The sequence below is a fragment of the Microcaecilia unicolor genome, chromosome 4 (assembly GCF_901765095.1).
Source record: "Microcaecilia unicolor chromosome 4, aMicUni1.1, whole genome shotgun sequence".
NCBI classification, from domain to species: Eukaryota; Metazoa; Chordata; class Amphibia; order Gymnophiona; family Siphonopidae; genus Microcaecilia; species Microcaecilia unicolor.
In genome coordinates this window covers 363822236-363849093 of record NC_044034.1, presented here as the reverse complement: position 1 = coordinate 363849093, position 26858 = coordinate 363822236, and the positions used below count along the sequence as shown (strand labels likewise).

The following is a 26858-nucleotide window of genomic DNA, read 5'->3' as shown; positions in this document are numbered from 1 at the left end:
ACCTTGTTCCAGTTTCCCAGTAGCAGGTATAGCGGTGCTCTAATGTATTCCAGTAGCATAATTAAATGAAATAACTACTTCTGAAGATTACAAGTACAGGTGGGGATGGAGATGATTACTTGCAGGGATAGGTGGGGATGGAATGGATCTTAGAAGATAGGCGGATATGGGTTAGATTTCAGCGGTATGTTCTTTAAATAGTGCTGTGAGATGAAAAAGGTTGAAAACCACTGATTTAAATAAAGGGTCAAGTAGTGGCTATACAAGTATCAAACTGCCATGCTCCTAAGATAATTTCCAATTCAAAATTACATCAAAGACTCACTTTTGGTGATCGTGGATCTGGAAGGCGGGCATAAAGTTCATCTTCACCCAGCTGCACCCCTGCAGGAACGGTCTCTGATGGGCGAGTACCATTGTAGATATGAAATTTGCAATGAGGATTTAAGGCCATAGCAAGAAGCTCAAGAAGAGGAAACCAATCTTGGGAAAGTTTGGCTACACACAGTTCCACTAGTCGGTGCGTGTTGTTGATTATACACCTCTGTTTAGAAGGAAAACAAAGCTGTGTTTAGAAACATGTACATAAATTACAAGAAATAAATTCTCAGCACAAATAAATGACATCAGTTCCCCCAAACGACAATTTTTATCTGATGATGAAATTAGTCTATGACCCCAGTTAGAAAAATATTTGAACACAAACTGATAGATACATACTCAAACTGCAGTTTTTGTGAAGGTGTTACATCTCAGACAGAGAAGAAAGCGATATCAGCAAATTAAAAGGTGGCTGAGTGAAGCTCCTCTCCAGCCAGCAAACTTTCTTGCCCAGCACTGAAGGCTAGTTCAAACAGGCATAACCACATTGTCCTCTCTGAGATACTTAGTTATATCTTTAATTTCTTTCTTCTTGCCCAATGTAGTAGGCAATATGTCTGCAGACACAGCTTCCTTCCCACTCAATATGGCCAACTTGCATAGCAGCTTGCAAAATTTTTTCCTTTAATAGGAAAGTGGAGGAAACATGCAATGATCTCCTCCTATTGCTGTCTCTAGGGCAGAGGACTTGTTGGGCTAGCTCAAGTTCAATCTTACACAGCTCAGTGTTCATCTCAGTAGCTAGGAGGCATTCATGGCACACACTGCATTTTACATAAGTACATAAGTACATAAGTAGTGCCATACTGGGAAAGACCAAAGGTCCATCTAGCCCAGCATCCTGTCACCGACAGTGGCCAATCCAGGTCAAGGGCACCTGGCACGCTCCCCAAACGTAAAAACATTCCAGACAAGTTATACCTAAAAATGAGGAATTTTTCCAAGTCCATTTAATAGCGGTCTATGGACTTGTCCTTTAGGAATCTATCTAACCCCTTTTTAAACTCCGTCAAGCTAACCGCCCGTACCACGTTCTCCGGCAACGAATTCCAGAGTCTAATTACACGTTGGGTGAAGAAAAATTTTCTCCGATTCGTTTTAAATTTACCACACTGTAGCTTCAACTCATGCCCTCTAGTCCTAGTATTTTTGGATAGCGTGAACAGTCGCTTCACATCCACCCGATCCATTCCACTCATTATTTTATACACTTCTATCATATCTCCCCTCAGCCGTCTCTTCTCCAAGCTGAAAAGCCCTAGCCTTCTCAGCCTCTCTTCATAGGAAAGTCGTCCCATCCCCACTATCATTTTCGTCGCCCTTCGCTGTACCTTTTCCAATTCTACTATATCTTTTTTGAGATACGGAGACCAGTACTGAACACAATACTCCAGGTGCGGTCGCACCATGGAGCGATACAACGGCATTATAACATCCGCACACCTGGACTCCATACCCTTCCTAATAACACCCAACATTCTATTCGCTTTCCTAGCCGCAGCAGCACACTGAGCAGAAGGTTTCAGCGTATCATCGACGACGACACCCAGATCCCTTTCTTGATCCGTAACTCCTAACGCGGAACCTTGCAAGACGTAGCTATAATTCGGGTTCCTCTTACCCACATGCATCACTTTGCACTTGTCAACATTGAACTTCATCTGCCACTTGCACGCCCATTCTCCCAGTCTCGCAAGGTCCTCCTGTAATCGTTCACATTCCTCCTGCGACTTGACGACCCTGAATAATTGTGTCATCGGCGAATTTAATTACCTCACTAGTTATTCCCATCTCTAGGTCATTTATAAATACATTAAAAAGCAACGGACCCAGCACAGACCCCTGCGGGACCCCACTAACTACCCTCCTCCACTGAGAATACTGGCCACGCAATCCTACTCTCTGCTTCCTATCTTCAACCAGTTCTTAATCCATAATAATACCCTACCTCCGATTCCATGACTCTGCAATTTCTTCAGGAGTCTTTCGTGCGGCACTTTGTCAAACGCCTTCTGAAAATCCAGATATACAATATCAACCGGCTCCCCATTGTCCACATGTTTGCTTACCCCCTCAAAAAAATGCATTAGATTGGTGAGGCAAGACTTCCCTTCACTAAATCCGTGCTGACTTTGTCTCATCAGTCCATGTTTTTGTATATGCTCTGCAATTTTATTCTTAATAATAGCCTCCACCATCTTCCCCGGCACCGACGTCAGACTCACCGGTCTATAATTTCCCGGATCTCCTCTGGAACCCTTCTTAAAAATCGGAGTAACATTGGCTACCCTCCAGTCTTCCGGTACTACACTCGATTTTAGGGACAGATTGCATATTTCTAACAGTAGCTCCGCAAGTTCATTTTTAGTTCTATTAATACTCTGGGATGAATACCATCAGGTCCCGGTGATTTACTACTGTTCAGCTTGCTGAACTGACCCATTACATCCTCCAAGGTTACAGAGAATTTGTTTAGTTTCTCCGACTCCCCCGCTTCAAATATTCTTTCCGGCACCGGTGTCCCCCCCAAATCCTCCTCGGTGAAGACCGAAGCAAAGAATTCATTTAATTTCTCCGCTACGGCTTTGTCCTCCTTGATCGCCCCTTTAACACCATTTTCGTCCAGCGGCCCAACCGACTCTTTGGCCGGTTTCCTGCTTTTAATGTATCTAAAAAAATTTTTACTATGTATTTTTGCTTCCAACGCTAATTTCTTCTCAAAGTCCTTTTTTGCCCTCCTTATCTCCGCTTTGCATTTGGCTTGGCATTCCTTATGATCTATCCTGTTACTTTCAGTTGGTTCTCTTCTCCACTTCTGAAGGATTGTTTTTTGGCTCTAATGATTTCCTTTATCTTACTGTTTAGCCACGCCGGCTGACGTTTAGTCTTTTTTCCCTTTTTTCTAATACGTGGAATATATTTGTCCTGAACCTCCAGGATGGTGTTTTTAAACAGCATCCACGCCTGATGCAAGTTTTTTACTCTGCGAGCTGCTCCTTTCAGTCTTTTTTTCACCATTTTTCTCATTTTGTCGTAATCACCTTTTCTATAGTTAAACGCTAGCGTACTTGATTTCCTAGTTTCACTTCCTTCAATGCCAATATCAAAACCGATCATATTATGATCACTGTTATCAAGCGGCCCTCGTATCGTTACCCCCTGCACTAGATCATGAGCACCACTAAGGACTAAGTCTAGTATTTTTCCTTCTCTTGTCGGCTCCTGAACTAGCTGTTCCATGAAGCTGTCCTTGATTTCATCAAGAAATCCTATGTCCCTTGCGTGTACAGATGTTACATTAACCCAGTCTATATGCGGGTAATTGAAATCCCCCATTATTATTGTGTTGCCCAGTTTGTTTGCGTCCCTGATTTCCTTTAACATTTCCGCATCCGTCTGTTCGTCCTGGCCAGGCGGACGGTAGTACACTCCTATCACTATCCTTTTCCCCTTTGCACATGGAATTTCAATCCACAGTGATTCCAAGGAGTGTTTTGTTTCCTGCAGAATTTTCAATCTATTTGATTCAAGGCTCTCGTTAATATACAATGCTACCCCTCCACCAATCCGATTCACCCTATCACTACGATATAATTTGTACCCCGGTATGACAGTGTCCCACTGGTTATCCTCCTTCCACCAGGTCTCAGAGATGCCTATTATATCTAATTTTTCATTTAGTGCAATATATTCCAACTCCCCCATCTTATTTCTTAGGCTCCTGGCATTCGCATATAGACATTTCAAACTATGTTTGTTGTTCCTAAGTACATCATGCTTAGTACTTGACAGTATTAATTGGCAATCTTTTGTCTGATTTTTATTGTTATTTAAAGATACCCGATCTACTACAATCTCTTTTGCAACCTCACTATCAGGATACTCTATCTTCCCTGTTATGGTGATATCTTTGAAAGATACCTTATCCCGAACCATGCTCTTTTGAGCGACTGTCGGCCTTCCCCCCATTTCTAGTTTAAAAGCTGCTCTATCTCCTTCTTAAACGCCGATGCCAGCAGCCTGGTCCCACTCTGGTTAAGATGGAGCCCATCCTTTCGGAATAGGCTCCCCCTTACCCAGAATGTTGCCCAGTTCCTAACAAATCTAAAGCCCTCCTCCCTGCACCATCGTCTCATCCACGCATTGAGACTCTGGAGCTCTGCCTGTCTCTTGGGCCCTGCGCGTGGCACAGGTAGCATTTCAGAAAATGCTACCCTGGAGGATCTGGATTTCAGCTTTCTACCTAAGAGCCTAAATTTTGCTTCCAGAACCTCTCTCCCACATTTTCCTATGTCATTAGTACCCACATGTACCAAGACAGCCGTCTCCTCCCCAGCACTATATAAAATCCTATCTAGGTGACGCGTGAGGTCCGCCACCTTCGCACCAGGCAGGCAAGTCCACCAGGCGATCCTCACGTCCACCAGCCACCCAGCTATCTATATGCCTAATGATCGAATCACCAAGTACAACAGCTGTCCTAACCTTTCCCTCCCGGGCAACATTTGGAGATATATCCTCGGTGCGAAAGGATAATACATCCCCTGGTGGGCAGGTCCTGGCTACAGGAGTACTTCCTACTTCACCAGGGTGATGCTCTCCTTCTAGGAGACCTCCCTCCTCCAAGGTAGCACAGGGGCTACCTGACTGGAGGTGGGACTTCTCTACAACATCCCTGTAGGTCTCCTCTATGTACCTCTCTGTCTCCCTCAGCTCCATCAAGTCTGCTACTCTAGCCTCAAGAGAACGGACATGTTCTCTGAGAGCTAGGAGCTCTTTGCATCGGGCACACACATATGACACCTCACCAATTGGGAGATAATCATACATGTGACACTCAATGCAAAAGACTGGATAGCACCCCTCTCGCTGCTGGACTGCTGACTCCATCTTAGTGTTTTTTTAGTTTTTCCGTAATTTAAAACTTGCTAAAGTATTAAGGATATCAGCCTATCACTAACTTACAGTTCCTCCTTTAAACCCCAATCTTCAAGTTCCGAAAGCACAAGCAAAATTTGTTCACTTACCAGAGAAATATCCTCTTCTCCCAGAACTTATTAGAGGCCCCGAGAGGATCGGAACGGACCTGGGAGTCACTCTGGCGAAGGCTCCGAGGATATGCAGATGAGCTGCAAGTCCTCCACGGCACCTGAGAAGGCAACCGGTGGGAGAGCTGGGCACCTCTCAACCAAGAAAAGGCTTACCAGGGGTTAGGCCGAAGCCAGCATTCCTCCCCCTGAGGGTCACCTGATCCTGGCTAAGAAGTACCTGGTAGCCTCATGCTTCTGCCATCCTGCACTGCTTCAGGTATTCCTCGCACTCTTAATTGAAGATTTATAAAAACCATAATTTTTTAGGAGGATTTCTTCTTTCATGCTTGTCAGCTTATTACAGTGTTACTGTAGTCCTATTATATCTTGTCCCTATTCTTTCACCTTCTCTTCTGCCTTTTCCAATCTGCGACTGATGATGTTAATATTGGCTTGGTTTCCCTCCAGTACTGTGTGTATTTCTGCTTTGATACTTAATATTTCAGCTTTCGGTTCGTCAAACCACATCCTATATTCTTACTAAGGGCCTTGTTTACTAAGGTGCGTTAGTGGTTTTAGCGCGCCTAAACTTAGCAAGTGCCAACCATTTAGGTGCCTACATGGATAATGTAGGCACATACATGGTTAACGTGCTGTAACGTTGCTTAGTAAAAAGGGACCTAAGAGGCATATTTTCAAAACACAAGACTTACAAAGTTACATGGTAAAATATAGAACTTTTTATGCACCAGTCTGAAAATTACCAAGTGACATAGAGGCTCATATTCAACATATTTAGTGGAGTGGAGGAGTGGCCTAGTGGTTAGGGTGGTGGACTTTGGTCCTGGGGAACTGAGGAACTGAGTTTGATTCCCACTTCAGGCACAGGCAGCTCCTTGTGACTCTGGGCAAGTCACTTAACCCTCCATTGCCCCAGGTACAAATAAGTACCTGTATACAATATGTAAGCCGCATTGAGCCTGCCATGAGTGGGAAAGCGCGGGGTACAAATGTAACAAAAATATAAATATAGACTTACAAATTTCTATAGTTTACCATGTAACTTTGTAAGTCTAAGTGCTTTGAAAATATGCCTCTTAGTGTCAAAAAAGGTGCCGAAACCTGATGACTTAAAAAAAAAAAAAAATCACTAAACCTTTACTTATGCCATGTGAGTACTGATCTAGCTGGGTGCACTGAAATTAAGAGGGTGACAACTGAGCAAAGGAGAAATTAGACCTTACCTGCTTATTTGCTTTCCTTTAGTCCCTCCGGACCAGCCCAGAATCAGTGTTGCCAGATGTAATAAAATTTTCCAGCCCCAAACCATGCCCCCCCCCTGACATCAACACCCCTCCCCCTACGTCAACAGCCCCGCCCCGTCAACACCCTTCCCCCTACATCAACAGCCCCACCCCCTACGTCACTAACCACGCCCCCCGTGGGGCGAAAAACCGCAGCCAGCGGTGAGAAAAAACCCGCCCGGCTCAAAAAAAAAGAAGCCCAAAAAACCGCAACCTGCGGCGGGCAGAAATTTCCCGCCGCGGGTCGTGGAAAACCGCCCAATTGGGTGGGAAAATCGCCTACCTGGCAACCTTGCCCAGAATGTGACTGATGAGTTGTGCACACCTTCCAGCAGGTGGAGACTGAGGAAAAAAACTGTAACTCTAGAGAGAGCCAATAAGAGCCCTTGGCAACAAGAGAAAGAGAAAGTAACAAAGTACCAAAGCAGAAGGAAGTAAAACAATACGTAAATGGTCTGTGCATATGAAAGCCTGAGCAGCCACCGACTCATTGTCAACACAGGGTGTGTGCCACCAACAATAATGTGACCAATGACATGCCCCTGCATATCATGCACAAAAGGTTACATATTGAACCATAGAATTTGTGGGGGATTTTTTTTTTTTAAACAATGAAACCAGAAACTAGCAACACAGCTCCCAAGAAAGCAATATCACTTAACTCTTGAAGACACAGAATACCTAAAGGGAGGGATCTGGGCCAGTCCGGAGGGACTAAAGGAAAGCAAATTAGCAGGTAAGGTCTAATTTCTCCTTCATTAGCGTCCCTCCAGACCGGCCCAGAATGTGACTGATGGGAAGTAACAAAGCAGTAAGATTATGGGAGGGACCCTAACAGCCCCGCCGTCAAAACGTGTGCCCCGAAAACAACATGCTGATGACTCAGGAGGTACAATCGATAGTGCTTTGAAAAGGAATGCAAAGAAGACCAAGTCGCCGCCATACAAATGTCCTCCGGAGGCACCAGACAACGCTCTGCCCAAGAAGTAGCCTGACCTCTGGTAGAGTGAGCCTTAACTCCTTCTGGAATAGCTTTCCCAGAAAGGTAAGCTGATGCAATAATTTCCTTAAGCCAACGAAAAATAGTGGGCTCAGAAGCCATAAACCCTATGCGTGAACCTCCGATGAGAATAAAACAAACGATCGGACTGACAAATCTCCTCCGTAGACTTGACATAATGCTTCAGAACTCTTTTGACATCCAAACGCTTCAAGAGACGCTGCTCCACTGACCTGGAAAAAGAACCTAGAATAGGCAACACCACCGGTTGAGATGAAAGAAAATGAGTCAATACCTTGGGCAGAAAAGAAGGAACTGGTCTTAAAACACTCGATCCAAGCTGAATTCCAAAAACGGAGACCTACACGAAAAAGCCTGCAACTCCGAAAATCTCCTAGCTGAGGCAATAGCCACTAAAAACAATGCCTTCAGGGTTAAGTCCTTCAAAGTACAAGAAGATAAAGGCTCAAAGGGAGGCTTGGTAAGAACCGAGAGTACCAAATTAAGATCCCAGCGGGGAAAAGAACAGCGAGACAGAGGACACAGGAGGTTAACCCCTCTTTAAAAACGGAACACATCCAGGTGGATAGCCAGCAATCTTCCTTGAACACGACCTTGAAAACGATAGAGCTGCAATCTGCACTTTAAGAGAAGCCAAAACAAGGCCTTTGTCAAACACGCTGCAGAAAATCCAAAATCTGCAAGACGGATGCATGAAAGAGAGCTATCCCGAGCTCCTCACACCAGGCCTCAAAAATCCTCCAGGTCCGAACATAATTCAAAGAGGTAGAACACCGACAAGAGCGAAGCTGAGCCAAAAGATCCTGCCTGACCGGGAGCTTGAATGGATCCTCTACTAGAAGCTGCTGAAGATCGGCGTACCATGGTCTGAGGGCCAATCCAGCGCCACCAAGATCAGACTGCCCCTGTGCATCTCGACTCTCTGAAGTAGATGCCCTATCAATGGCCAGAGAGGAAAGGCATAAAGAAGACCGGTCGGCCAGGGAGCAAACAGGTCCATCTTGGGGAACCCCCCCAACGGTTCACCACCGCCCGATACGCCACATCGCTTAGAGCCCACTCCCCGGGATCTAGCATGTTTCGACTGAGAAAGTCTACCTGAACATTTTGAACTCTTGCCACAAGAGCCGCTGACAGCGCCATCAGATGCACCTCCGACCACTAACAGCTGTGACGCTTCTTGCTCCGACTGCAGACTCCTCGTTCCTCCTTGCCGATTGATGTAAGCCACCACGGTGGCATTTTCTGACATCACGCGGACTGCCTCGCCCCTTAACAGATGGACAAAGGTCTGGATTACTAATCTAACTGCCCTGGTCTCTAATAGATTTATTGAACAAGATCTCTCCTGAGGAGACCACATGCCTTGAGCATACTGTCCCTGACAGTGAGCTCCCCATCCCTGGAGACTGGCATCTGTCGTAACCACCCTTCAGTTGGGCTGATCCAGAGGCATTCCCTTGGTCATACTAGCATCTTGCAGCCACCAATGTAGGCTGCTCTTCACCTGAGCCGGAAGTGACAATTTCTGATGTAGCGAGTCCTTCTGGGACGACCACAAAGAAGCGACCTCTGAAGTGGCCTCATGTGAGCCCTAGCCCAGGGCACTGCCTCAATCGACGCCACCATGGAACCCAGGACCTGAAGATAATCCTTGGCCGCTGGCCTCGGTGACTGCAATAAATGAATCAGACTGCAGTTTGAGGACACGAGTCGGCGGAAGAACACCACGGCCCTGCAACGTGTCAAAACAGATTCCCAGGTACTCCAATGACCGAGATGGCTGCAGACTGATCTTTTGTGCACTGACTACCCAACCTATGGACTTCAAGAAGTCTACTACTCGAGCTGTCACCTGAACGCTCTCCTGGTAAAACTTTGCTCTGATCAACCAATCGTCTAAATAAGGATGGACTAGAATGCCTTCCATTCTGAGTGCTGCAGCTACTATGACGATGACTTTGGTAAACGTCCGAGGAGCAGTCACAAGCCCGAAGGGAAGAGCCTAAAAATGAAAATGCTGGCCGAGCACCGCAAACTGAAGGAAACCTTGGTGTGCCGGTCAAGTAGGGATATGCAAGTAGGTTTCTGTGAGGTCGAGCGATGTCAGAAACTCCCCGGTCTCAACCGCCACAATGACCGACCGCAAAGTCTCCATACGAAACAAGGGCACTCTGAGGGCTCAATTGACATCCTGGAGATCGAAAATTGGCCTGAAGGAATCCTCTTGCTTGGGAACCAGAAAGTTTATGGAGTATCGTCCTAGACGCTGCTCTGACAAAGGAACTGGACAAATAGCCTGAAGGTCGAGAAGTCTGCGTAGAATGTCCCTGACAGCCCTGGTTTTGAGCAGAGAACGGCTGGGAGACTCCATGAAAGTGTCTGACAAAGGACGAGCAAACTCTAAGGCGAACCCTATCGCAAATAACCTCTAGAACCCTCTGTTTTATTTTTGGCCACATTTGATGTTTTGCTGGACAGTGGTGCCTAGGACACTAAGTGCACCTGCTTCACTAGCTTCTAGCTATTACCTAAATGACTGGATTCTGGGTGGATGTGCTTTTTCTCATCTGACATTTGGAGTTCCTTTCTTCCCTATTTTGTGTACACTGCCTTGATCTGTTTTAAATTGTGTGGTATATCAAGAGTGATTAAATATAAACATCCCCCCATTCAGCCATGCTGTCATAGGGAAACCACCTGGAGAGATAATATATAATTTTTGTTTTTAACCTTCAAGCAAACCCAAAAAGACAACTTCCTGTAATCAGCTTGGAGAAGGAAAGTAAACAAAGAGAGTGCTGTTACGTAAGTGGCCTGAAAGGAATGGAAAGATAAACTAGAGTCCGTAGCTAGAGCTCAAAAGCTCAGGTATTTCCACTACTTAAAAGAACAAAGATGGTGACCTTTCCTGCACTCCACTTCATGAACTGTGAATGAATATAGGCTGGTTACAGAAAACATTCTCACCAATGAAGTGAGAGGTGTGACTGGCTCTAGAGGCTTCTTTTAAAACATACACACTCATAAGAAAAACAGAACTACAGGACACTAACTGTGCCCAGCTGCTCACCAGGGATTTGACAATTTATCCAGAGCTCACCTCAGGCACCGGGTTGTATCAGATATCAAGCCCAGTGCAGAAGCCTAACCAGCTCTGGTCCCACTGTCTGAGAACACACTTTTGAGACTCCACCTCCCCTGGAACAAATCAATGTAAGCCCACTGCAGGTTCAAGGAATAATACAGCTCTATTATCTCTGACACCCCTTGGAGATGGCAAACCAACTACAGCAACTGTATCCAACATGCCCCTCCAGAATCTCTGCTGGAACTCAAATGGAAACTACCTCAGATATGCCAGCAGTAGCATCACTTAAGCCCACTGCTGTGGCATAAACAACTCAAAGTTAGATGCCATGGAATACACTCGAGGCTACACCAACCACAACCAGTATTAAGGCAGCTGAACAGGAGACACCCCCTCGGGAATACCCTACCCAGTTTAAAGGTACAGATAAATGCCCTCAAAGGGTTTTCACAATCTCCATCAAGCTTGAAAGCTCAGAACCCGAGCTCCCTCGGGAGTAGCCACCCAAAAGATTTTCCTCCCAATACAAAACAGAAATAAAAACTTATCTGGAGCATCCACACTTCAAATTTACCTTTAAGAGAGCCCCTCAGATCCACTTTAAAACTGCCATTGGGCAAAATTCTTTTCCCAGAGCTGAAGACTAATTAGGGGATACCTCAACTGGGATACACCAGCAAACCCAGGAGCATCCACAGCAAATCAGTTCAAAAGCTGAATGGTCACCCTTTACCATCTGCTGGAGACAAAGAAATACTGAATATCTGAGTCTGCACAGAGTCCTAATAGGATCAAGCCCAGAATTCTAAAATCTCTATCTCCACATCTGCTGGCTGACAGGCATAGTCCAAGGTTCTGGTCAAGACGCTAAGGAAGGAGGAATTGTCTACAGAGATAGCATGCCGTTCAGGCCTGAGGAAAGGAGAAATATCCCTAGTATGAACTGTTTGAAGTATCACTATGTTGTAAGGACAGATGATTATATGATTCACACAGTTATGCGGTGTTGAATGGTATGAAAGTCCAATAAGTGTGTGTCTGGGTATGTATTTACATAGAAATAACACATGTATTATTGGGTTTGGATTACTGATAAAGATTGCATGAAATAATTAGTACCACAAGCCTATACTTACATGAATCTCAAACTTCCAGCCACTGACTGCCTCATCCGTAAGAATCTTTGTAAAAGATATCGTTAGTCCATCTCGAAAAAATCTCTGGCATGCTTCACTTTTAATATCAAGGCCTATACATGAAAAAATAATTCGTGTCAATTTAAAGAAAGGCGGGCTAAAAACCCTATCAAACATTTACTCACAAAATCTATACTTCAAAATTAAGTCTTGAGTTTGAATTTTGGACAAATTTCTTCTAAATATAGTTATACGTCAATATAATTATTCAAAAGTAGAACATTATGCAGGAGTTTGATGTGTGGAGTTGCATACTGAGCCACGCAATGAACACCTTACGCTAGGTATTAAATCAGCTAGAATACAGATTGCTTTAATGTTACAAGATTTCTTTACTCTGAAGTATGCAACAGTTCATATATTTCTAAAATGTAACACCCACTTTTCATCATTTATACCATTTCAAATATTATTATGGCTTCTATTCATTGGTGTTTATGAATCAAATTTGATTAAGAAACCAGTGCACAGAAGGAAAGAAAGAAAATCTAACTACAATTTGTTTTTTTGTAATAATTGAGAGACTGAAAAGGGCTCACTACCTTCCACCTGCTGGAGACTGAGGATACTGGTTCTTTCTAACCAGGGCAAGGGCTCTTATTGGCTCTCTCTCATGAGTCAGAATTCTCAGTCTCCACCTGCTAGAAGGCGTGCACAACCCATCGGTCACTCACTGGGCCTGTCCGAAGGGACGCTAAGGAATTTTCCATTAAATTACGGGTTCTTTGCGTTCTCTTCCTGGGTATTTTCTCCAGTGGAATCAAATATGTATGTTTCTGCCACATAGGCATTGTCAGAACAAAAAAGGCACAAAAATTGTATGGAGTGAACAAGCCAAGCCAAGCCCAACTAAGGGGAATGAGACAGTACCAAGAAGTGGTGCTTTTCTGGTGTTTATCCAAAACACATTTTATTATTTTGTATCGGGGGCATTTTGTGCGAGTTGAAAACTAAAAATTGGAACATCTGGGTGGGGCTTCACACCATATAAGGGAGAAACTCCCTTATATGGTATGAAGACCCACTTAGCACATCCCAAGATGCACTGGGCAGGGAGCCTCCATTTTCAAAGCGGCGCTGAAGAGGACGGAGTGTACTACTTCCTCCTCAAACAATAGTATGAGGAAGTGCAGGGAAGAAGGCCTCTAGACCATCAGGTTGGGGGGGGGGGGGGGTGGCTTGATTTGCAGCCCACTGGGCCACCAGGGCTTTTCTTTTGGGGGGGGGGGTGTAAGGGGGGGGGGTTAGTGAACTTGTTGGGAGGGGGGAGTCTGGAGGTCCACCGGACGTCCAGCCTCCACGTTGCTGGCTTGGGGTGAGGGTTCAGTGGGAGCACTAAGGCCACCAAGGCTTTCCTTTTTCAGAGGGGGGGGGGGGTCTGTGGTTCCACGGACCTCTAGCCTCTGTGTTATCTCTGATCATAGGAGCAGTAAAGCCCCACACTGTTCCAGTGCTATTTTCAGAGCACTGTTTAGAACAGTGCAGGACTTTTGATAATCTGGGCATTAGTATGAGAAGTAACAGTGTTGGGTTCACTGGAAAACAGTGATTATAATGTAATAAAATTTAACTTAACTGGAGTAAAGTCACTAAGGGAATCTACTGTAGCAGCATTTAATTTTCACAAGGGAAACTATGATAAAATAAGGAAAATGGTTAAAAAAAAAAAAAAAAAAAAAAAAAAAAAGAAAAGAAAAGCTAAAAGAATCCACCACTAAGGTTAGGACTTTAAATCAGGAATTGACGTTGCTTAAAAATACCATCTTGGAAGCCCAGACCAGATGTAATCCACGTATTAATAAAGGTAGAAAGAAGAGCAAATGACAGCCAGCATGGTTAAAGGGAGAAGTGAAAGAGGCTATTAATGCCAAAAGAACATCCTTTAAAAAATGGAAAAAAGATCCAAATGAAGAAAGAAGCAACATAAGCACTGGCAAGTTAGATACAAAGCACTGATAAAGAAGGCTAAAAGATAATGTGAAGTGAAGCTTGCCACAGAGGCAAAACTTCATAGTAATAACTTTTTCGCATGTATCAGAAGCAGAAAGTCTGAGGGAATTTGTGGACCTGTTGGATTACCAAGGAGTAAAAGGGGCACTCGGGAAGGACAAGGCCATGGCAGAGACTGAATTAATTATTTGCTTCAGCCTTTACTGAAGATATAAGAGATCTACCTGTACCAGAAATGAATTTCAAGGTGACTACGCTCAGAAACTGAAAGATCTCTCAGTGAACCTAGAAGATGTACCCAACCAAATCAACAAATTAGAGACTAGTAAATCACCTGGATGGGATGGCATACACCCTAGAGCAATAGTTCCCAATCTTTATTCTGTAGTGACACACCTGACAATGCTCTTGAATGTGACACACCGAACACTAAAACTCACAATGAACAAAGCACACCTAAATATTTCATTGTTTAATTATAAGTTTAGTATGAATTTGCTCACCCCATATTAAAAAGCTGTATGCAACATATCAGTCTCAGATCTCTTATTTGTCATACAACAAAACAAACATATATTCAAATTCTGGAGCAACTTCAGTAACAGCAACATAAAATCCCTCCACTGCCTCTGTACAGCTTCATGATGCTACCTCACCTTGAGTACTATGTGCAATTCTGGTCACCATATCTCAAAAAAATAAAGAAAAAGAAAGAAAGACATAGTGGAATTAGAAAAGGTTCATAAGTACATAAGTACATAAGTAGTGCCATACTGGGAAAGACCAAAGGTCCATCTAGCCCAGCATCCTGTCACCGACAGTGGCCAATCCAGGTCAAGGGCACCTGGCACGCTCCCCAAACGTAAAAACATTCCAGACAAGTTATACCTAAAAATGCGGAATTTTTCCAAGTCCATTTAATAGCGGTCTATGGACTTGTCCTTTAGGAATCTATCTAACCCCTTTTAAACTCCGTCAAGCTAACCGCCCGTACCACGTTCTCCGGCAATGAATTCCAGAGTCTAATTACACGTTGGGTGAAGAAAATTTTCTCCGATTCGTTTTAAATTTACCACACTGTAGCTTCAACTCATGCCCTCTAGTCCTAGTATTTTTGGATAGCGTGAACAGTCGCTTCACATCCACCCGATCCATTCCACTCATTATTTTATACACTTCTATCATATCTCCCCTCAGCCGTCTCTTCTCCAAGCTGAAAAGCCCTAGCCTTCTCAGCCTCTCTTCATAGGAAAGTCGTCCCATCCCACTATCATTTTCGTCGCCCTTCGCTGTACCTTTTCCAATTCTACTATATCTTTTTTGAGATACGGAGACCAGTACTGAACACAATACTCCAGGTGCGGTCGCACCATGGAGCGATACAACGGCATTATAACATCCGCACACCTGGACTCCATACCCTTCCTAATAACACCCAACATTCTATTCGCTTTCCTAGCCGCAGCAGCACACTGAGCAGAAGGTTTCAGCGTATCATCGACGACGACACCCCAGATCCCTTCTTGATCCGTAACTCCTAACGCGGAACCTTGCAAGACGTAGCTATAATTCGGGTTCCTCTTACCCACATGCATCACTTTGCACTTGTCAACATTGAACTTCATCTGCCACTTGCACGCCCATTCTCCCAGTCTCGCAAGGTCCTCCTGTAATCGTTCACATTCCTCCTGCGACTTGACGACCCTGAATAATTTTGTGTCATCGGCGAATTTAATTACCTCACTAGTTATTCCCATCTCTAGGTCATTTATAAATACATTAAAAAGCAACGGACCCAGCACAGACCCCTGCGGGACCCCACTAACTACCCTCCTCCACTGAGAATACTGGCCACGCAATCCTACTCTCTGCTTCCTATCTTTCAACCAGTTCTTAATCCATAATACCCTACCTCCGATTCCATGACTCTGCAATTTCTTCAGGAGTCTTTCGTGCGGCACTTTGTCAAACGCCTTCTGAAAATCTAGATATACAATATCAACCGGCTCCCCATTGTCCACATGTTTGCTTACCCCCTCAAAAAAATGCATTAGATTGGTGAGGCAAGACTTCCCTTCACTAAATCCGTGCTGACTTTGTCTCATCAGTCCATGTTTTTGTATATGCTCTGCAATTTTATTCTTAATAATGGCCTCCACCATCTTGCCCGGCACCGACGTCAGACTCACCGGTCTATAATTTCCCGGATCTCCTCTGGAACCTTTCTTAAAATCGGAGTAACATTGGCTACCCTCCAGTCTTCCGGTATTACACTCGATTTTAGGGACAGATTGCATATTTCTAACAGTAGCTCCGCAAGTTCATTTTTTAGTTCTATTAATACTCTGGGATGAATACCATCAGGTCCCGGTGATTTACTACTCTTCAGCTTGCTGAACTGACCCATTACATCCTCCAAGGTTACAGAGAATTTGTTTAGTTTCTCCGACTCCCCCGCTTCAAATATTCTTTCCGGCACCGGTGTCCCCCCCAAATCCTCCTCGTGAAGACCGAAGCAAAGAATTCATTTAATTTCTCCGCTACGGCTTTGTCCTCCTTGATCGCCCCTTTAACACCATTTTCGTCCAGCGGCCCAACCGACTCTTTGGCCGGTTTCCTGCTTTTAATGTATCTAAAAAAGTTTTTACTATGTATTTTTGCTTCCAACGCTAATTTCTTCTCAAAGTCCTTTTTTGCCCTCCTTATCTCCGCTTTGCATTTGGCTTGGCATTCCTTATGATCTATCCTGTTACTTTCAGTTGGTTCTCTTCTCCACTTTCTGAAGGATTGTTTTTTGGCTCTAATGATTTCCTTTATCTTACTGTTTAGCCACGCCGGCTGACGTTTAGTCTTTTTTCCCTTTTTTCTAATACGTGGAATATATTTGTCCTGAACCTCCAGGATGGTGTTTTTAAACAGCATCCACGCCTGATGCAAGTTTTTTACTCTGCGAGCTGCTCCTTTCAGTCTTTTTTTCACCATTTTTCTCATTTTGTCGTAATCACCTTTTCTATAGTTAAACGCTAGCGTACTTGATTTCCTAGTTTCACTTCCTTCAATGCCAATATCAAAACCGATCATATTATGATCACTGTTATCAAGCGGCCCTCGTATCGTTACCCCCTGCACTAGATCATGAGCACCACTAAGGACTAAGTCTAGTATTTTTCCTTCTCTTGTCGGCTCCTGAACTAGCTGTTCCATGAAGCTGTCCTTGATTTCATCAAGAAATCTTATGTCCCTTACGTGTACAGATGTTACATTAACCCAGTCTATATGCGGGTAATTGAAATCCCCATTATTATTGTGTTGCCCAGTTTGTTTGCGTCCCTGATTTCCTTTAACATTTCCGCATCCGTCTGTTCGTCCTGGCCAGGCGGACGGTAGTACACTCCTATCACTATCCTTTTCCCCTTTGCACATGGAATTTCAATCCACAGTGATTCCAAGGAGTGTTTTGTTTCCTGCAGAATTTTCAATCTATTTGATTCAAGGCTCTCGTTAATATACAATGCTACCCCTCCACCAATCCGATTCACCCTATCACTACGATATAATTTGTACCCCGGTATGACAGTGTCCCACTGGTTATCCTCCTTCCACCAGGTCTCAGAGATGCCTATTATATCTAATTTTCATTTAGTGCAATATATTCTAACTCCCCCATCTTATTTCTTAGGCTCCTGGCATTCGCATATAGACATTTCAAACTATGTTTGTTGTTCCTAAGTACATCATGCTTAGTACTTGACAGTATTAACTGGCAATCTTTTGTCTGATTTTTATTGTTATTTAAAGATACCCGATCTACTACAATCTCTTTTGCAACCTCACTATCAGGATACTCTATCTTCCCTGTTATGGTGATATCTTTGAAAGATACCTTATCCCGAACCATGCTCTTTTGAGCGACTGTCGGCCTTCCCCCCATTTCTAGTTTAAAAGCTGCTCTATCTCCTTCTTAAACGCCGATGCCAGCAGCCTGGTCCCACTCTGGTTAAGATGGAGCCCATCCTTTCGGAATAGGCTCCCCCTTCCCCAGAATGTTGCCCAGTTCCTGACAAATCTAAAGCCCTCCTCCCTGCACCATCGTCTCATCCACGCATTGAGACTCTGGAGCTCTGCCTGTCTCTTGGGCCCTGCGCGTGGCACAGGTAGCATTTCAGAAAATGCTACCCTGGAGGATCTGGATTTCAGCTTTCTACCTAAGAGCCTAAATTTTGCTTCCAGAACCTCTCTCCCACATTTTCCTATGTCATTGGTACCCACATGTACCAAGACAGCGGACTCCTCCCCAGCACTATCTAGAATCCTATCTAGGTGACACGTGAGGTCCGCCACCTTCGCACCAGGCAGGCAAGTCACCAGGCGATCCTCACGTCCACCAGCCACCCAGCTATCTATATGCCTAATGATCGAATCACCAAGTACAACAGCTGTCCTAACCTTTCCCTCCCGGGCAACATTTGGAGATATATCATCGGTGCGAAAGGATAATACATCCCCTGGTGGGCAGGTCCTGGCTACAGGAGTACTTCCTACTTCACCAGGGTGATGCTCTCCTTCTAGGAGACCTCCCTCCTCCAAGGTTCAAAGAAGGACAACTAAAATGATTAAGGAGATGGAACTCCTCTAATATAAGGAAAGGTTTAAGCAAGTAGTTCCCAAACCTGGATCTTGGGGCACCCCAGGTTTTCTGGATATCCACAAGAATATTCATGAGAAAGATATGCATGCAGTGAATGCATTCACCATCATTCCAAGGGTGGCTCTCTAGAATGCTTGACACAGCCACATTTGAATTACACATATAATGAAAAGACAAGACAAGACAAGATCTGATTGGGTGAATTACAATAATGTATGGAAATGGATACTACACTACAACCTAAACACACAATAACCAAAGTTAGACAATAGGCACATACCAGCCCCACATGGAGCAGGCTTCCCTCAAGGGTTTAAATTTGAGGATTTGTTTACCACTTGATGACAAGTTTGGATGTCTGAAAGTTGTGCGAATTGTACGGGTAAGACCCCTGCCTATGGCTTAACAGAACTTGCTGTTATACTTCTTGCAATTTATAATTCCGAGGAGGCCTTAATTCAGCATGAACACTGTCAGTATTTGCCAAGGTCTGAAAGGTCAAAGAGAACCGGAGTAGTAAAAATGTGGCAACCAGAAGACAACTTAAATTCACAAAGGTCAAATATATTTAGTACATTCTAACTTTTCTTGGTGCTGCTCTGTTCATAAATAAGCTTTCAATTATGGACTATGAGGCATCAGACTTTCAACATGGAGTAATCTATAGGATCTCCTATAGCACACAGATATTTCAGATGCAAAGTTCCCAGAACTTCAACATTTGCCTCAATAGCCCAATTTAAACTGACATAGTAAATATGCCAACCAAACAAATTTAAAAACTATCAAAGTAATACAACAAAAAGTGACTACTTAGCTGAAAATGTGCACACAGTACACAACGGTGTGAAGGCTAATTCAAATAACCCAAAACCCACAACAAGCAAGAGGCATTTCGGTCAATCCAACCTGCTTCCAGGATGGTTAAAAGCAGTGGCGAGAACATTTAAAGGTATTATTTTCCTTTGATGCCATCCTTTTGCTATGTAGGAATCCTGTGATTATCCAATGTCTAGCACCAAGAAAACTTTAGAATGGACTAGCCTAGTGGTTAATGCAGCAGAATTTGATCCTGGGGAACTGGGTTCAATTCTCACTGCAGCTCCTTGTGACTCTGGGCAAATCACTTAACCCTCCATTTCTCCAGGTACAAGTACTATGTAAACCGCTTTGAATGTAGCTGCAAAAACCACAGAAAGGTGGTATACCAAGTCCCCTTTCCCTTCCCTTCCCTCTTTGATAATACTTGGAGTGGTTTTTTTTACCCTTTATTCTTTTTGGAAGGTCTGCAAAGACAGCAGGAAAGTCATCTGCCCCACTTGACTGATGCAATAAGTGGGCAGTCGAAGCAGCATATACTTATTGTTTTGGAACAATGACTCTGAACATGTTGACCCAGCATTTGCAAAACCTGAGAATAGGAGAAGACCCTCCAGCATGATGTAAAAGGGGCAGTCTTGTGGTTTTTCAAGTCACAATACCTGGAGCCAGAACTGTTTACCACAACCTCAAGGATACAATCCCTGAAAAATCAAGATAAAAGGAACATCTTGGAGACCAAACACTATCTGATCTGGGCAGATAATTGTCTCCTGGCTCCCTTACTGCATTTGAACTTCTCTGCATCTGGACCACCACAGAGCCTGCTGACCTACCTTCACCCAAGGAAGAAGAAATGTGCTTTCATCAAGTATAAATACAAGTTCCCTAACTTATTGACTGATAGGCAGAAGGCCTGTATTGTGGCTCAGTGTGTTTTTCCTCCGATTGACAGGTATTTAAGGTGACATTAAATGAAGTATTTGGGGTTGTTTTTTTTAAAGCTATGTGGCATGTGCATTTCTTACTGACATGTTGAGTCTCTCTTTTCAAGTATTGTTGCTAAGTAAGTAAAATTGGCTTTATTTTTCTACCTCTGGACTTGTCTCTGTTGTTTGTCGTTATAATTTCAGGAGCTAGAACATAGATCTACATAGCCAGGGGACAAGCTTTGTATTTTCCTGACCCTAGAGTGCTAAAAAATATACCATTACACTCCAGGTCATCCCCATCTTATACAGTGCTACAGGGGAAACACTATATAGATGTGGGTCGGCTCCGCCTACAGAGTGACTGTTTCAACAGTAAAATATATCATGGCTTGCAATACTGTACTCTGTTTTGACTAGATCACAACTGTATACTCTAAGTTCTTTGTATATTTATTGATTTCTTATCTCATGTACTGTTTATCATTATGGTTTTATTTTTCTTTGTAAGCATATATATGATACAATAAACCAAAGTGAAAAAAAAGGCAGTAACTAAACAGATGGAGAATGGTAAAGGATTTCAATTTAGCTCATAGTGGCTCAAGGTAAGCTAGATTCAGTACATTGGTACTTTCCTGCTCACAGACGGCTTACAATCTAAATTTGGTCTTTCTCACAGTGGCCAGCCAGTGGGAGGTGAAGCCACTGGAAACAGCGGCTTGTTGTGCAGTATGGTCCATCTAGTCTGCCCAGTAAGGTGGCTGGAGTTGTACTTGCTGCTCCATGCAAGTTACACCCTTACATAAGTACATAAGTACATAAGTAGTGCCATACTGGGAAAGACCAAAGGTCCATCTAGCCCAGCTTCCTGTCACCGACAGTGGCCAATCCAGGTCAAGGGCACCTGGCACGCTCCCCAAACGTAAAAACATTCCAGACAAGTTATACCTAAAAATGCGGAATTTTTCCAAGTCCATTTAATAGCGGTCTATGGACTTGTCCTTTAGGAATCTATCTAACCCCTTTTTAAACTCCGTCAAGCTAACCGCCCGTACCACGTTCTCCGGCAACGAATTCCAGAGTCTAATTACACGTTGGGTGAAGAAAAATTTTCTCCGATTCGTTTTAAATTTACCACACTGTAGCTTCAACTCATGCCCTCTAGTCCTAGTATTTTGGATAGCGTGAACAGTCGCTTCACATCCACCCGATCCATTCCACTCATTATTTTATACACTTCTATCATATCTCCCCTCAGCCGTCTCTTCTCCAAGCTAAAAAGCCCTAGCCTTCTCAGCCTCTCTTCATAGGAAAGTCGTCCCATCCCCACTATCATTTTCGTCGCCCTTCGCTGTACCTTTTCCAATTCTACTATATCTTTTTTGAGATACGGAGACCAGTATGCCTTTATTTGAAGGATGAAAGTCAGTTAAGTTTTTTTTTTTTTTTTTTTTGTTACATTTGTACCCCGCGCTTTCCCACTCATGGCAGGCTCAATGCGGTAGGCAATGGAGGGTTAAGTGACTTGCCCAGAGTCACAAGGAGCTGCCTGTGCCGGGAATCAAACTCAGTTCCTCAGGACCAAAGTCCACTACCCTAACCACTAGGCCACTCCTCCACTCCTTTGATGTCATCCTTTTGCTACATAGAGATCGTGTGTTTATCCAATGTCTTTTTCAATTCTGCCACTGTTTTGGTCTGCACCATCTCCACTGGGAGTGCATTACAGGCATCCACAACTCTTTTCTGTGAAAAAGTATTTCTTGATGATGACCTTAAATTTACCTCCTTGTAACTTCATTCCATGCCCTCTAGATCTATAGCTTCCCCATTCTGAAAAAGATTGGTCTTTCAGCAGTCAAGGCTGTTTGCACTGGGTTTGTTCTATTGGTATGCACTGATTATTCTGATGGGCAGCATTTTCACCATCTAGCCTATCTATGTTGAGAAGCCAATGCGATGTCTATGCTAATAGAATAAAACAAAGGGTCAGCACTGCTGGCTGACTGAGCCTTTTCAATGAAATAAACAGCATAGGAGCCAGCTGCACAGATCTGCACTTAGGGTAGAACTCTAAAAGGGTACTTTTACTAAGGTGTGCTAAAAAATGGCCTGCAGTAGTGCAGGAGCATGTTTTGGGCATACACAGATCCATTTTTCAACAGACCGGCAAAATGCCTTTTTTAAATTTTTGCCAAAAATGGACGTGCGGCAAAATAAAAATTGGCGCACGTCTATTTTGGGTCTGAGACCTTACCACCAGCCATTAACCTAGCAGTAAAGTCTCACGGTAATAACCTACGCGTGTCAAATGCCATTTGGAACGCGTAGCAGACGGGTGCCAGAAAATAAAAATTACTCCAAGAGCCATGCAGTAACTCCAAATTGGCACGCATTGGGCGCATGTAGACACGCAGCTTAGTAAAAGGGCCCTAAGTAACATGTTAAGGTGCCTGCACTTAGGGTAGCACTCTAAGTGACGTGTTATGGTATCTGCACATCTCTGGTGCTTTAGATAGAATCCCCGTTTATCTTGACATAGGATCTGTACAAGTATGCTGAAGACTAGATCCTGAGAAAATCATCTATTTCTCTGTACCAAAATAATGCCTGTTGAATAATAACGTGTTTCACTCAGTTGTTGGTACTGTTTGGGGAAGTCTTTGCAATAGTCTTTCACAAATTTATTAAGTATCTTCTGAAGAAATGAATGTAGTTGCTCTAGTTTAGCTTTAGTTTTGTCTACTTGCTGTCATTTCTTGATGGGTCTACCAGGGTGTGACTTCTCCTTCCAATCAAGGTCTGAACTCAATGACTTCTTTGGTAAGTTGGGTTCAGGCTCTGTTTCCTACTGATCCTTTTGCCATGCAGGGTCAGACATTCCACCTTGCCTTGAGAGCATGTGCTTTCTCTCCTTCATCTCCTGCAAACAAACTTGCTTTTTATCCTATTGCACAAACTCAGTATCTTACTTCTGAAACTACTTCAATTATCTATCAAACATCTCCACTTCTGTGATATTTAAAAAAACAAACACTCCTATCTTCAGAACTCCACCACTCAGCAACAGTGTTCAAAACTTCCAAGGCTCTTGCCTTTGGGCATTAAGCTATTGATTTTCAGCTATGAACTTAGTACCTTACTGCAAATAAATAAAGCTAAAGTGAAATTTCAGAAAAGATGGTAAAATTATGTATCATACCTGATAATTTTCTTTCCATTAATCATAGCTGATCAATCCATAGATTGGTGGGCTGTGTCCATCTACCAGCAGGTGGAGATAGAGAGCAATCCTTTTGCCTCCCTATATGTGGTCATGTGCTGCCAGAAACTCCTCAGTATGTCGATATCCAAGCTCCATCCGCAGGACTCAGCACTTAGAGAATTACACCCACAAAGGGACACTCTGCCCAGCTCACCACAGCCGAAACGGGGGAGGGGAATTAACCCAGCTCATCCCCACACAAGTGGGGGGGGGGGGGGGGGAGAATCCGTCCAGCTCATCCCCGCGGAGCGGGGGAGGGACACCACCCCGCCGATGCGGGGGGATCTGGCTTATCCTGCAACCGCAACCGCGGGCGGAGCTGACTGACCCTAACACCGCCGAAGCGGGAGGGGTACAAAGCTGCCCTACAGCCTCACGAAGAGGGAGGGAGCGCCAGCAAAATTTATGTCTCAATCCAGCCCCGTAAAACGGAGGGGAGAGGAATGCAGCAGCTCACTGTAACACAAACTCGTCTCAACTCTTGAAGAATCTAATTGAAAAAACTTGAACACGAAGTACTCCTGAACAGGAACTGAAGACTAACCTTGAACCTGAAATGCAACCAGAATATAAACAGTACAGATATCTGGGAGGGGCTATGGATTGATTAGCTATGATTAATGGAAAGAAAATTATCAGGTATGATACATAATTTTACCTTCCATATCATCATGCTGATCAATCCATAGACTGGTGGGATGTACCGAAGCAGTACTCACCCAGGGCGGGACATTGAAATCCCTGACCGCAACACTGGAGCTCCAAACCGGGCCTCCGCCCGAGCAGCCACAGTCAAGCGGTAATGCCTGGAGAAGGTATGGGCCGATGCCCAAGTTGCCGCCTTGCATATCTCTTCCAAGGAGACGGACCCGGCCTCTGCCATTGAGGCCGCCTGAGCTCTAGTGGAGTGAGCCTTCAGCTGAATAGGCGGCACCTTCCCCGCGGCCACATAAGCCGCTGCAATGGCCTCCTTGACCCATCTTGCCACTGTAGGCTTAGCAGCCTGCAGACCCTTACGAGGACCTGCAAACAGGACAAACAGATGATCCGATTTCCGGAAATCATTGGTCACTTCCAAGTATCTGATGATGACTCGTCTCACATCCACAAATTTGAGAGCAGAGTATTCCTCTGGGTAGTCCTCCCTACGAAAGGAAGGGAGACAGAGCTGCTGATTCACATGGAAGCGAGAAACAATCTTGGGCAGGAAGGAAGGCACTGTGCGAATAGTCACTCCTGCCTCAGTGAACTGCAGAAAAGGCTCTCGACATGAGAGCGCCTGGAACTCGGAAACTCTTCTGGCTGAAGTGATAGCCACCAAAAAGACTGCTTTCAACGTCAGGTCTTTCAGAGATGCCCTCGACAAGGGTTCAAAAGACGGCTTCTGCAAGGCTCTTAGCACCAGGTTGAGATTCCACGCAGGCACCACTGAGTGCAGAGGAGGGCACAGGTGATTAACTCCCTTGAGAAAACGTACCACATCTGGCTGCGAAGCCAGGGAAGCACCCTTCAGGCGGCCCCTGAAGCAAGCCAGAGCCGCTACCTGGACTTTAAGGGAACTGAGCAACAGGCCTTTCTCCAGACCTTCTTGCAGGAACGCCAGCACTGAAGAAATTGGAGCAGTGAAGGGAGAAAGTGAGCCTGCTTCACACCACGCTGCAAAGGTACGCCAAACCCTGGCGTAAGCAGTAGAAGTAGAGCGCTTCCTCGCTCTCAGCAAAGTGGCGATGACCTTGTCTGAGAAGCCCTTCTTCCTCAGACGCTGCCGCTCAATAGCCAGGCCGTAAGACCAAAGGGGGAGGGATCCTCCATCACCATGGGACCCTGATGCAACAGGCCCTGCTCCACTGGCAGCCGCAGAGGGTTGTCCACTGAGAGCCTGATCAAGTCCGCATACCAGGGACGTCTGGGCCAGTCCGGACCCACCAGGATTATTCGGCCCGGATGCTTTGCCACCCGATCTAGTACCCTGCCCAACATGGGCCAGGGCGGGAACACATAGAGAAGCTCCTGTGTCGGCCACTGTTGGAGAAGAGCATCTACTCCCAGAGATCGAGGGTCCCGTCCTCTGCTGAAAAAGCGCGGCACTTGGCAATTGGCCGATGACGCCATCAGATCTAGGCTCGGCTGGCCCCAGCGCTTTGTGATGTCCAAGAACGCCTGAGCCGATAACTGCCACTCTCCGGGATCCAAGGTATGGCGACTGAGAAAGTCCGCCTTGACATTCATGACTCCGGCAATGTGGGCCGCTGACAGCTGTTCCAGGTTCGCTTCCGCCCACTGGCATAGATTCATGGCTTCCTTGGCTAGAGGGGCGCTCTTGGTACCTCCCTGGCGGTTGACATAGGCCACAGCCGTGGCATTGTCCGACAGGACCCGTACTGGCTTCAACTCCAGTACCGGGAGGAACTCCAAAAGCGCCAACCGAATGGCTCTGAGTTCCAGGAGGTTGATAGACCACTTTGCCTCTGCAGGAGCCCCTGCGCTGTCCTTCCCAAGCAGTGGGCTCCCCAGCCCGTCAAAGAGGCGTCCGTCATGACGACAATCCACTCCGGGGTCACAAGAGGCATCCCTGCAGACAACTTGTCTGTCTTCAGCCACCAGCTCAGCGCCTTGCGCACTGCTGGGTCCAAGGGAAGGCGCACAGCATAATCCTCCGACACCGGAGTCCAGCGCTGCAGCAGAGAGTGTTGTAGTGGTCTCATCCAAGATGGCGTCCGGCGCGACACTCCGCGAAGGAGCCGCGCGGGAAGAATGGCGCTTAACTTTAGCCGCTTTTTTGCCGTCGCCCAAATCAAGGGCGGCCATGGCATTAACGTCTCCCAGCTCAAGGGCGGCCCAAGAAGAAGCCGTCCGAGCAGAGTGGCCGGCCAAGATGGCGAAGGCGAGCAGCGGGGGATGGGCGCTTATGGCGGGAAAAACCGCCGCACCGGAGGAAGACCCGGGACACTGACCGGCCTCCGAACTGACACCCAACAAGGGCGAATCAGACTTTAAGACCCCCGCATCCCCGCTAGAAGCGCACACGCGGTCCGGGGAACGATTCTTCGCGCCCTCGCCCTCCAACGCCATAGGCCACGTGGAGATCGATCAGGGAACCCCCTGCCCGCTATAAAAAGGTAAAAATTACCTGCTTCTCGCTCCGAGCTGTAACAACCTGGTGTCCCAGTGAGTAGCTGCAATAAACGTTTAAATAAACGTCGAAATAAACGCCCTTAAGG

The 26858-nt window shown here is 45.2% G+C and overlaps 1 protein-coding gene across 1 annotated transcript in view; it reads right to left on the bottom strand.

The window, feature by feature from the left end:
• USP9X (ubiquitin specific peptidase 9 X-linked) overlaps nt 1-26858 on the bottom strand; it is a 377318-nt gene that overhangs the window by 259559 nt on the left and 90901 nt on the right. The window contains exons 5-6 of the mRNA XM_030202341.1: nt 11964-12076; nt 326-544 (exon numbers count right to left, since the gene is read on the bottom strand). Coding sequence (XP_030058201.1) covers nt 326-544; nt 11964-12076 — 332 coding nt within the window. The remainder of the gene's footprint in view (nt 1-325; nt 545-11963; nt 12077-26858) is intronic.